Raw genomic sequence first — 12,322 nt, forward strand, 5'->3', positions numbered from 1 at the left:
CGGCCTTTACTCGGGACCAACTGCGGCATAGAAAAAAGTCGATTATAAATCGTCCGATACGATTTCTTCTGAAATATTTTGCACAGTTGTTGTGAGGAGTATTAGAAATCATAAGGCGGTGTTTCCCAGACCTATGTTTTCGACCGGACTGTCACTTTAAGTCATATCAGTTCGAAAGTTTCCTTCAATCGAACGAATTATGACACACTGTAACACCTCCATACAGTGCTGCGTCAAATTGATCACTGCGGCGTACCGCGCAAACAGTTAAAAGGGCCATCCTTAAGGCAACTTTAGAGTTGGGGAGAAGGGATTTAGTCGTTTACTCCAACATCGTGCCAATAACTTTCTCGTCGAGTGCCGGACTACTCCGCACACATTTACCAATAAGACGCGCAGTGACCTTATTCCTAGGGCGTAGGATACGGACTAGGTTGGCTGAACTAAAGCCCAGTATGGCTTCTGCAATGAAAGACGAGTTCCAAAACGTTATACTGCGAGCAGACGAGAATCGTCGCCAGAGTAAATTGTACAGTGCTAGTGAGAAGGGCTTTCTAAAAACTGCGCGACGCGAAAAGAACAAAATGGTTGCCAGGAGGAATTCCTAGTGAAGCTACATGACCAAACTGAGTTTGTAGAAGTAGGTCGCTTCAGGCGCGCATCTAACAATGTAACGCATGGGGAACAGCAGAGTGGTGTTGGTCATGGAACCCTACTACGGAACCCGTCTCAGCCAGGGCAGTCACCTGCACGACCATCACCATCTCCACGACCGTTATAGGGAAACTCCGCACCAAGAACGTGATGCGATAACAGTGCGACATATATCCGTACCATACGATATTTCAGTGAATACAATTTATCATCCCCAAGTGGCACAGATAATTAGAAAAGGAGTTTTTCCTTCGAGACGCCCCTCCAGGGAAAAGCAGTCAAGCAACACTGGACTTCACCTCACCGGTATTCCTCGTGAACGGCTCTCTGTAGGTTTTGCTGTTACTGCTGGCGAATATTTTAGAACAAAATCGAGAAAGGAATGACTTGTCACACATGTGGCACGAAGAAGTTAGAAAGCGCGTGGCCGAAAAACACCCCGTGTCCCACACTGAGACTGCCTGTGGCGTCACGCATGGTACAGGAGGTAGCAGAGGGAACATTGAGAAGTTTCGGTTTCGTTTTCAACTTCCCCGCTCTTTTGGCAACTAACGAGTCACGGACGATGAATCCAACTTTATTTCACATAGAACTTATTTGATTGTAATAGTTTCGGATTGTCCCGGAGTCTCACTGTAAGACGAAGCATAAGAGCTCGACGCCAACCGGACTGCTGTGGACAGTTATGAACTGAACGTGTCGTACGGAACTGTTTCTGTTGTTGTGGTTAACACTTCGCTATTTCGTATGGAGTAAAAAGTGTTGTAAACGACGATGAGCACACTAGTGAACTGACGACGATGAAGTCTACGGTGCATGCGCGTGTCATCACTCTTCATTGCGACCACAGGGGTGGCATCCAATGTACTGCTCCCACGGAGTAAGAAGACTAGGAGATGACACTGCCCATAGAAGCAAGCGCCGGCGCGCGACCAGAGAGTGTCACGTTGGGGGAGACAAAAAAGGCAGTTGCTGACTTTACGCGACAGATGGCACGGCGGCACTGTCTTCCATTTTGCGCTTTTACATGGAAGGCTATGGGGAAAGCAATGCTTTTCGCGAGTCGTACGGCAGCCTCTACGGACGAAGACAAACTGATGAACGTGAACGATGTTTTTCTTGGCAATAAAGGTCGCGCTTGTCAACTACATAGCGCATCCTGTTTAGTGAAACCAACGGAAGACAATTTCATTCTCTTGCCTCTCGGTTCTGTTGAGCAGACGACAGGAGCAAGATGATCGAGTAAGCGTTTCATCTTCTTCTTCTTTTCTTGCGTTTAATTCACGTGCTTTCACGTGTTTTAGTCACGCCGCCAGACAAGGGACAGTATCACGTGACCGCATGCTTCGGAAATTATGCGTCCTCGTGCAACAGATGGCACTGCGGCACGGGCCGCGGAGCGCGCGCCTCTCGTACATTCTCTGGTCGCTGGAAACAGTGAAGTTTCATCTCCTAGTCTTCTCACTCCGTGACTGCTCCGTAGACGAAAGCGTGCTGGGCGAACGCAATGCATCCTGGACACGTCCTGGTCACACGACGCAGAAAACGTCATGGCGCACGTGACATTAAAGATGGCGGCGCCCGTGATCGGCTACCAAACCGTTTGTAAACAATGCGGTTGTTGTTTCTGCGCTACGTTTTGGATGTTTTTCGATCACGGTAGTTATTTTTATTCGCTAATATCGCAGTAAAAAGCGCAGTTTTGCACATAAGGCCTCGTACTGTTGACGACTTCCAAAGATGTGATGGCGACCGCGCGTTAAAACACACTGAGCCTATATGCGACGTACTTAAACTAAAGAGAAATAGGCTTCCATGTTGCGGAAGAAGCACTGCATAGTTTACGGTGGAAAAATACATTCATCTCTTCTCGCTATGACGATGGAAATATGTCGGTAAGCGGCGAAACGACATGCAAACAAAGTCACATGACCTCAAAAAATGACGTTCTCTATGACGTGCGACCAGGACGAGATGGTAGTTTTGCCAAAACCACTCGCTTGAGGGTAGTTACAACAATGGTGGGTTTGTGTCACCCCTGTGATTGGGACATCGTTCTGTATGGTTATAATAATGGTAATGGTACCTGATCTTACACATAAGGTTTGTCTGCCCAGTGTGGGGCGACATATTGCACGTGGGTAGGACTGCGGATAATTTGGACCACCTGGAGTTCTTTTGACGTGCGCTGGAAATCTCCGGCATACGGTGCTGGAACCATCGTTTACCTCCCCCGCGTTGCTGCCGCCCTCGGCTGGGTTCTGTATGGTTGGGATGAGTAAACCTGAGGTCTTTGAATTCGCTGTCAGTATTTTCCTAAGCGTCGGTCACCCGACTCCTATACAAGCTAAGGGCATGGGGAGGTGCGAAATCTCAGCGTTGGTCACGTTCTTCCACACGCCGCATTCTAAGAAAAAAAAAGGTGTGATTTTCTACCCATTTCGGTAGAGCTGCATTGCAATCACATTTCTACTCCAACCAGTTTTACCTTTTGCGCATAACCGCAGAATAGAAACAAACTCCAGAGTGGAATCTGTCGTTCTACCAGCTTGGATAGGAAATTCTACCATTTTCTCTTAGAGCAAAGGTGAGAGAGAGGAGGAAGCGAAAGGGACGCCGCCATTTATTCGCGACTCCAGTGAACTATAGGTGGCGCACGCCGAACCTGGACTCGAGGGTTGCCAGTTCCACCACTAGGTGGCTACGGCTTCGCTGGAGTCGCGAATCGCGACTCCAGTGAACTATAGGTGGCGCATGCCGAACCTGGACTCGAGGGTTGCCACTTCCACCGCTAGGTGGCTACGGCTTCGATGGAGTCGCGAATCCCCGCGGGGGAGAAGTCGCGCGTGGAATGGCACAAAATGGTAGAAGTACTGTCCTGCTTCAACTTTTGGTAGGAAATTGTACCTTTTTTGCTTACAGTGTGGCAACGAAACGTGCACACGCGAGACCTTTAGATAATCGTAAATGTACCCCGCCTCCCTCTCCTTGTACGTCTTGCTAACTGGATACGGAGCGCCCTTCGAAACGCTTCAGTGAAACGGGTGCCTTCCCATGGTAAGATTCCGACTAGGACACGTGGCGGCACCAATGAGCGCTGGGAGGAATCAAATGGGTCACTGTGAAATTCTGTACGCTTAGCTGTTTTGTTTAATCGCGGTGTCATCTCTTTATCTTTCCGATGAAGCACTTCACGAATGAGGAATAACTAATCATCGTTCTCCGTTGAGCGCCTGCATGCAATTTGTGACAGTTCGAAAGAGAGGCGGAGAATTTTCATTTTCCCGGGGCGGCGGGGGGGGGGGGGGGGGGGGGCAAGGGCACACCGCGAAGTAAGTACTCTTGCTGGGGGCGGGGATATGTTTATTAAGAAAACAGAAAGAAAGAAAACGTAAGCCAGATGGATGTCGGCTTCTTATTTAAAAAAAAGTGAAAGGCGGAAGTAAAAAAAGGCAAAGAAAAGAAGAAAGCAAAAGAAAACAAAAAGAAGGAAAGAAAAGCAAAAGAAAAATGAAGAACACAAAACTAAAGCTGAAGAATCATACACTCTGGCTTGATATCATGAGTATGGTGGGCGGATACATATTTTGCAAATTGCAAGATGCATTTTTGGGGTCGGTGCCTCTTCACTCTTTTGACCCGGGCGCGCCGAGCCCCAAAGGTTGGTGTCAGTCTCTTAGCGGGACTTGCCGGAGGAGGCGCCCCCCCCCCCCAGATCATGTTCCTGGGGGGCAAGGGCCCCCGCGCCCCCCCGCAGTCGGCGCCTATGGTTCGAAACAATTCGAAGCAGTGACAGTGATTCGTGACGATTCGAAACATTTGCCAAGCCTTGTCGGTTCCCATATTGATTTCACGACACGTTTTCGGAAAGGGGCTTTCTTTAACGCTTAGGAAGTGGTTGGCCGGTAAAACGCATCGGTCTCCGGCTCAGTGCGCTGCATTCCGAGGGTGCTTACGATTTTTTTTTAAGTATCCACTACCGAATCAGCCGCCTGAGTCCTCAGATAACAGGTACCACACACCAGGGTTCCGGAGTTGCCACTCCGGAGTTCGAATGATTCCGGACTCATTCCAGATTTATCAGAGCCCGGAATGGAATAAGAATGGAATGGGGGAAACTGTCCTGGGAATGGAATGGGAATGGAATTAGACTTTTTTTTTTCGCAGGAGGAATGGAATTGGAATGTAATGGTCTGGGTGCCACATGTGGTGTAATCCGGGTGTAACTGGGGTGTAAACTAATTTTTACTCCCAAATTACACCAGCTCGAAGAAACATCCTCGGATGAGGGGTGTTAACTGGGTGTAATAATAACGTAACACCTTATTTACAACGTCCACTGAGCTCGGGTGTAAAAGAGGCGTAAAATGGGTGTAGCGGGCATAGAGCTTTTACATGAACTGTATTTCTTTTGAAAGCACAATGATATGCTTCATGTTACCTACAGATGCATACAATAGGGCACCTCAGTAGAAATTTTGAGTCTACACTCTAAATCCTGTGACGAACATGCGCCAGTTAAAAAAGTTCCCTCAGAAAGTACAGCCGGTACACAGCCGTAACCGTCTGGAAGCAGCCGTAACAGCTATCAAATAGCAAGCTCACCGATCCCTATCGCCAAATATGTCTGCCCCACTGAATAATATGTGTGCCTCCTGAGCCGTATACTCGTGTGCTTGTCGAATAATCCGTGTTCCGGCTGAATATGTGTGCCTTCGCTGGAGCGTACTACGTTCTTCCGCGCTCCGCCCGTGAGGAGTGACGTGGCACCGCGTATTCTACCGCAGTGCATTCGTCGCTGCGTTCGTGCCTGTTATGTGCGCTGCAACCTCGCCTTTGAAAGGACGACAACCTTGCTTTTTAATTACAAGTTTAATGTTTGCTTAAGGTAAGTCAACCTGGCTGTGATGCAACGTACGACGCCTGCGTTTTACTTGTGTTTAACAATCGTTCTGTTGCAGACGATGGACACATTGCCAGAAGAAGAACAGTCTCTCTTCGAAATATCGGCGGCTTCTGGCCTGAGGCAACTCCCTTCCTACATCTCTACCGGTTCGCTGGATTTCTACCCATCTTAGTGAGGTTAGGTTAGGTTAGGTCACGTCAGTACATATTACACGCGCGGGGGGGGGGGGGGTCCGGGGGGGTGTATCCCTCCCCCACGCAGTTGTTCGAGACTGTGCTCACTTCCGTCTAAGCCTCGTTCCCAGGGTTAGATCGGAGCGTGTCCAATGTGGGATATCTGGCTTACCCTCTGGTGCCACATGCTCGGACAATTATTCGTCGGCCATTTCGTTTGAGGAACTGTCGTGTTCGTCACTAAGGATGATCTTGGTTGAGCTTTGCAGTGCCAGCCTGGTGCATCGGAGGGGTTGTGTCCATGCAGCGTGTGCTCCATATGTGTGTGTTGGGATTAGTGAACCGTGTATGCTTTCCATTCGGCCAACGATGATGTACTGGATGAAATTTAAAGGTATGTGCACGCCAATAAAATTTGGTGTTTCAAGTTCAATGTCCTTGGTGCATTTTTTTCCCTATTTTCTTCTTCTTCTTCTTTCTTTTTCTTTGTTTTTTTGCGAAGCCTGGAGATCATTTTCTGTTAGAGAACTCGAGAGGCACAATGTGTCTGGCGTATTAGTTGGTACAAGTATTCATTCATTACGTCGAGTACACTGTGGCTCCTGCCGTCAGCAGCGATGTCGTGGCAGTTGTTTCACGGGCCACAGGGCACCTACAGCTTTCGCAGGCTTCTTCTTGAAGTCATCTGGTGCACTTTTTGAGAAATGTGCCAGTTGATCAAGCGGCACCTATCCGTCAATGGGTTTAGAATGTACATTGTACCTATTTGAGATGTACTTGTCTGAAGTTTGGGTTTCGGGCTTTCACAACATTCTGCAGCCTCTGTGATGAGTCGTTGCAAGTAGTAAGCAGCAGGCAGGTCGGGAAAAATCTGCTGTGCCTGTTTATTACTCACTACCTGCAGCATGCCGCAGAAAGCAGCGAAACCATGAAACTCAAATGACAGACAGTATGTCGCCAGCAGTACATGTCCAGCTCAATATGACTTTTTTTCAGAGCACTCAAGAAAACCTGTGAAGCGAAAAAGCCGCTGCTCCTTGCTCGTTCTTTCGCTGCTCCTTGAGGGCACATTAAGCTTTGGCACACTTTGATATACTGGCGTCAGGAGTTTTAAAGCAGCGTTGCCCAGCAGGACTTCACATCATTCTTGTTGAATGTTTCTTTTAAGACCCCAGAACTAAGGGAGACCGAGCTTTGTTATGCAATGCACAAAGCAGGTGCTTTGTATCTTGGCAAGCAAGAGTTTCATGCCATATATAGCTTCGGTGGTAATTACGGTTCTAGTATTGATATGTGGTGTTTGTCTGGTTTGGCCTCATTAGCAATACAAAGGATTGTAACTGCGGTAGCAATTGGACCTCAAGCACTATGAAATAAAGAACCTGTATACTTAATCCACGTCTGGAATTTTCTTTTCAGGTGCATTTCTCAAATGCTGCAGTGGCTCTGCATTTGGTGCTCGTGGAAATTTCTTGTGTCCACAGTAATTAGCAGAGAGGCACTCCCCTGAATTATGTATGAGTAATTCAACTCCTCATTTATTGGACTGCGTACATGTGCATAGATTCACAGTTTCTGGCTGCTGGCATTTATGAGAACTATATCATCTATCTCTCAAGTAGCACGCGTATTACTTGACATATAAACAACACCTTTTTGAAGGGTGTAATATTACCAGGGGTGTTAAATTAAACCCTAAAGGGAGCGAGTTATAGCACTTTTGGATTACACCCTAAAGGGTGTTTTTGAAGTAGCAAATTACACCCTTTTTTGAGCTTGTAGCCGGTGGAAAAGGGTGTGATATTACACCCTAAAGGGAGTGAGTTATCGCACTTTAGGGTTACACCCTTATTACACCCTAAAGGGTGTAAAAAATTAAGAGTGCAGTTACTTTAGTGGAAAACTCCTGTAATGATGAAGCCAATGAAGAGGAGGAGGAGGGCGAAATAACCTTTTCTTTGTGCCCTTTCCGCGCTAGGTAATGTCAATCTCTCCTATAGCACTGCTGGGCTAGCTGGTACGGTTACCGGTCCTAATTCTTTTATTGGTGGAATTAAAGTAACGGAATGGGGTTGCCAAGTCATTCCAGCAGTGGGATTTTGACCATACCTTTTCATTCCGAGGAATTGAAAGGAATGGAATGGGTGATCCCACTCCGCAACCCTGCCACACAAACCATCGAGACTTGTTTACTCATTAACCATATTTTATTACACTCCTAACGACAACGTTGACGTAGATGACACACGGAAGCCCAAAAATGCGCACGAAATGTACAAAATGTACAGGGGTGATGATGAGTTATTACATAGTCCCGATGAAAAGAGGTATACAACAACGTCTTCCTGCGACATTTACACTAGTACTTGCTGTAGCCTGAAGACAGGACGTGGCCTCTGCCGTGGCCGTAAGCCGCCCCGTAGGCAGCGCCTGCACCGTGGACTCCGTATCCGGCTCCGACGCCGTGCCTAATGGCAGTAACGTGTCCATAACCTGCTCCACCTGCGCCGTAGCCTCCGAACCCGGCTCCAACGCCGGACTTAACGGCAGCAACGTGTCCATAACCTGCTCCACCTGCACCGTAGCCTCCGAACTCGGCTCCAACGCCGGACTTAACGGCAGCAACGTGTCCAAGACCTGCTCCACCTGCAAGTCCCGCACCTGCGCCGTAGCCTCCGAACCCGGCTCCAACGCCGGACCTGACGGCAGCAACGTTTCCAAGACCTGCTCCGGCTGCAAGTCCAGCGCCGGCGCCACCTACCGGAGCATCGTGGTATAAGACGATGGGCCTAACGTGGTGATCGACAGTGGTGACGGGAAGCCTGACGAAGTTCACGATCGCCTTGGTGACGTAGTGTTGCTTCACTATGGGTTGCTTGACGACACCCAATGTGGCTACGGGTCTTTTTACAGGGTGGCCGACGTTCACTGATCCCCCGTGGACATAAGCAGGACCGACGTAGCCGTGGCCCACGGGTGCCCCGTGGCCGTAGCCTCCGCTGTAGCTCCGGACGTATCCTCCACCGTGGCCTCCGGCCCCGGCTCCGTAACCGGCTCCAACGTGGCCAGCATAAGTGCAGGCCACGAACGCACTGAGGACTATTACCTGAAAATGAACCAGATGTTGTGAATTGTGGCAGGGTAACCTCTTGTTGGTTGATTGGTTGGTTGATTGGTTGTTTGTTGGTTGGTTATTTTGATATAAAAACGAAGGACGTGGCGTGTGGTCGAGTCATACATTAAGCGGCGATTAAAAATATAGCTCAATGTTTAACAGTGGAAGTAGGAAGAAAGAATGTTTCAGAGACAGCCTCGGTGATTTTCAAATCTGATAAGACTTTTTAAATCTAACGTCACTGATTATTGTTCTTAGTTGATGATCGTAATTGTGCTCTCAATCGAATTTTTGTGCCCTAAAATAATGACATGTCTCCGTTGTCTCCGTAGTCTCCGTTGCCGCAAGTTGATTTGTCCAAGGCGACAGTTAAAGGTACTGTAAAGCCGCGGGCATACAATTTTATACTGGTCGCTCATTTGACAGCATGGGTGCTCAGTATACAAACACCACAAACTTCATTCAGATCCACCTCGTAGTTCCTTAGAAAATTCATACATATTATTACGGACAACCCCGTGTCTAAGACCCGACAGGAACTCCGGAGATCCTGCCACGCAGGCGCGGCGAACTTAAACATTTTAAGGTCAGCTTGCTTCTTTTTTTAATTCAGCCTCAGCGCCGCGAAACGACTATGGCTATAAGCGGCGTGCAGACGTGGACGGATGGTGAGAGGGAAGAAGGAAGGAGAGGAGGACGGGACAGGGGTGTTAGTATGCCTCCTGTGGCGACGTCAGGGGGAACTGTGCGGACATTCGTATGGAAATTCTTCGGAAAACCCAGGGAAAACCTCAGGCAGCACAGCCGGGGGTAGGATTCGAACCCGCGACCTGCCAGTCTCCAGCACGACTTAACCCGCTCGGCCGTGTCGCTGGTGTCACCTTGTTTGGCTCGGCAATTCACGTGCGCCCTTCACTGCAGGTTATGACTGTGCTCATGTAAATGACAGAATGTTCGCACTGTTCCCCTGAAGTCGGCCCAGGACGCACACTAACGCTGCTCTCCCCCACTCCTTCCTCCTTTCCAACGTCCATCTGTCCAGATTCGTACGCCGCTCAAAAATAGATACCGAGCACACACTATACTGAGCACAAAGAGTCGATATGCGAGCGTCGGCTATAAAAAAACCACGTGACTCGTGAAAGCGTTTCTAGCCTTCAAGCATTGGCCAAAGGAGTACTTGTCGCTTTTGTTCACAAGTTTGCGATCTACGATGTTCTGCGGGAACAAGAGAAATGTTGGGGCGATAAACTGAACGCTTCCCCGTACTTGATTCCTTTTTCCGCAAATTCCCTATCCGGAGGATACAGAGTGGGTGCAGCCGAGGCGTTCGGATAAATTATACGTGAACTGTGTCCTTCTATCACTATACTCTAACGTGCGGTGCGTAGAGATGCAAAATTTCCGGAAATTTTGGATCGCTCGAAAAAAAAAAAGATTTCGTTCGTTTTTTTTTCTCGAAAAATTGGAGAAAATGCAAACAAACGCGGTTACCGCTGGGTCTGTTATTATTAACTGTTATTACGCATGTTGTAGCGGGTATCGGAACAATAGGGGAAGCATAAAATATTTAACTACAATATCACCTCCCCGCAGTAAGAGTGTTATACTATACAATTTACAACGAGATAAGTATTTAAAGTGATTGAAACATTCAAATAATTTATTTTACTAAAAAAAACAAGCTTTCGGACGGAGTCCGTCCTTCATCTGGTGCTCCGTCCGAAAGCTTGTTTTTTTTTAGTAAAAGAAATTATTTGAATGTTTCCATCTCTTTCACTACCTTATTTATCTTACCTTATATACCTTATTACCCCTAGTTACCTTATACAGGGTGTCCCAGAAAACGTGTCATTGAATTATAATAAAAAAACTACACCACCTAGAGTCATGCGGTCAATGACATTTGTTCTTACTGGGTTTTTGCCACCTCTTCATGTGAATGTCGTGTAACGTAAGTTTAATTATGTAAATTTTTGCGACCTTAAGTCGGAAATTTGCCTAGTAAAGGTCACTTCTTTACCTCACCAATGTGAAGAGCGTGTCTAATTTAGTCAAATTAATGATAATTGACAGGGATATTCCGGAGCTATCCCATCGGAAAAAATAGCCGAACATCGTGCTCTACGGTGTCGCACAGAATAGCACACGATGAATTTTTGAGCGCAACCTTTGTCAGTCCGACGAAAGGAGGTTGGAAACCCAGCCCTCCCCGACATTGCAGGAAGAGATAAAACAGGAACGGCTTATCATGTCCGACTTTCGCTGGGATAATGCTTTCCCTCTCCCAATTTTAGGAACTTAGGAACTGTTACTTTTTCTACTATCACTCTGTGGGCTGGCTTCAGAACCTCCTTTCGTCGCACTGACAGCGATTGCGCTCAAAATGTCATCGCGCGCTATGGTTCGGTGCTCCGAAAAGCATGATATTCGGCTATTTTTTCCGATGGGATAGCTCGTGAATAGCACTGTGGATTATCATGAATTTGAGTGAATTCGGCACGCTCTTCATATTGGTGGGGCAAAAAAGTGACCTTTACTTGGCAAATTTCCGAGTTCATTTCGCAAATATTTACATAATTAAACTTGGAGTACATGACATTCATATTAGGAGGTGGCAAAAACCTAATAAGAACAAATGCTGTTGACGGCATGATTCTAGGTGGCGTAGTTTTTTTATTATAATTCAATGACACGTTTTCTGGGACACCCTGTATATTCCTACCTTATATACCTTATTCGCTCGCGAGTGCTAGACTTTTCCCATCTTTGCCGGTACGTTACAACGGGATTAAAGAAGACCAAAGTACCCGTGCGCACCATCAGAACTCTACCATCGTTCTTCCGCGACTGAATGGTTCTCATTGGCACCCAGGAGGAGTACGTAATATGCAAGGAAGGTACTTACTATGGGACTCATGACTGGATCTGATGCACTGTTGCTAGAATGGGAACGATGAATGCGGTCAGCACTGCCCCGCACCCACTTCTTATACGAAGTGAGAGGAGGAAGGTTCTGTGGAAAGGGTTAAACAAAGAGAAAGAATCCCCCCCGACCGCCGGGCATCCCAGGAAGTGGTCGGTTTCCATCTCTTTCCTCTTTGCCGTCTCGCTCTTCGTTTAGAGATAACACTCTTATTTCGTTCTACTTTTTTTTTTTTTTTTCTTAAAAGCCACTTTCCGAAAGGCGAATTCCACGTCCTCGATTGAGTCGATGTAAAGTAGGTGAACATTGCAGCAAGCGACACGCTCGTGGCTATACACGCGTTCCCACACGCTTTGACGCGTAGAAATCGCAGAAATCGCGTAGAAATCGCGTAGAAATGTGTGTGAGTGAAAGCTTAGGCATTGCAAGGACGTCCTCGGGACGACCCTTTCTCTAGAGCAACGTTTGTTCGCGCAGCGCACAGAAACGACGTAATGTACACTGTAAACTGGAAAACACCCTCGTGGTAAATGGCTTGTCCTATAACT

The 12,322-nt window shown here is 47.5% G+C and overlaps 1 protein-coding gene across 1 annotated transcript; it reads right to left on the reverse strand.

The window, feature by feature from the left end:
- Positions 1-7,927: 7,927 nt before the first annotated feature.
- LOC135377184 (uncharacterized) lies at positions 7,928-11,823 on the reverse strand. The gene is made up of 2 exons (XM_064609461.1): positions 11,757-11,823; positions 7,928-8,839 (listed from the first exon to the last, which is right to left on the reverse strand). The coding sequence occupies exons 1-2, from the start codon at positions 11,766-11,768 to the stop codon at positions 8,093-8,095; spliced, it is 759 nt and encodes a 252-aa protein (XP_064465531.1). The 5' UTR covers positions 11,769-11,823; the 3' UTR covers positions 7,928-8,092.
- Between the last annotated feature and the right edge of the window lie 499 nt (positions 11,824-12,322).

The sequence above is a fragment of the Ornithodoros turicata genome, chromosome 1, assembly GCF_037126465.1.
Source record: "Ornithodoros turicata isolate Travis chromosome 1, ASM3712646v1, whole genome shotgun sequence".
NCBI classification, from domain to species: domain Eukaryota; kingdom Metazoa; phylum Arthropoda; class Arachnida; order Ixodida; family Argasidae; genus Ornithodoros; species Ornithodoros turicata.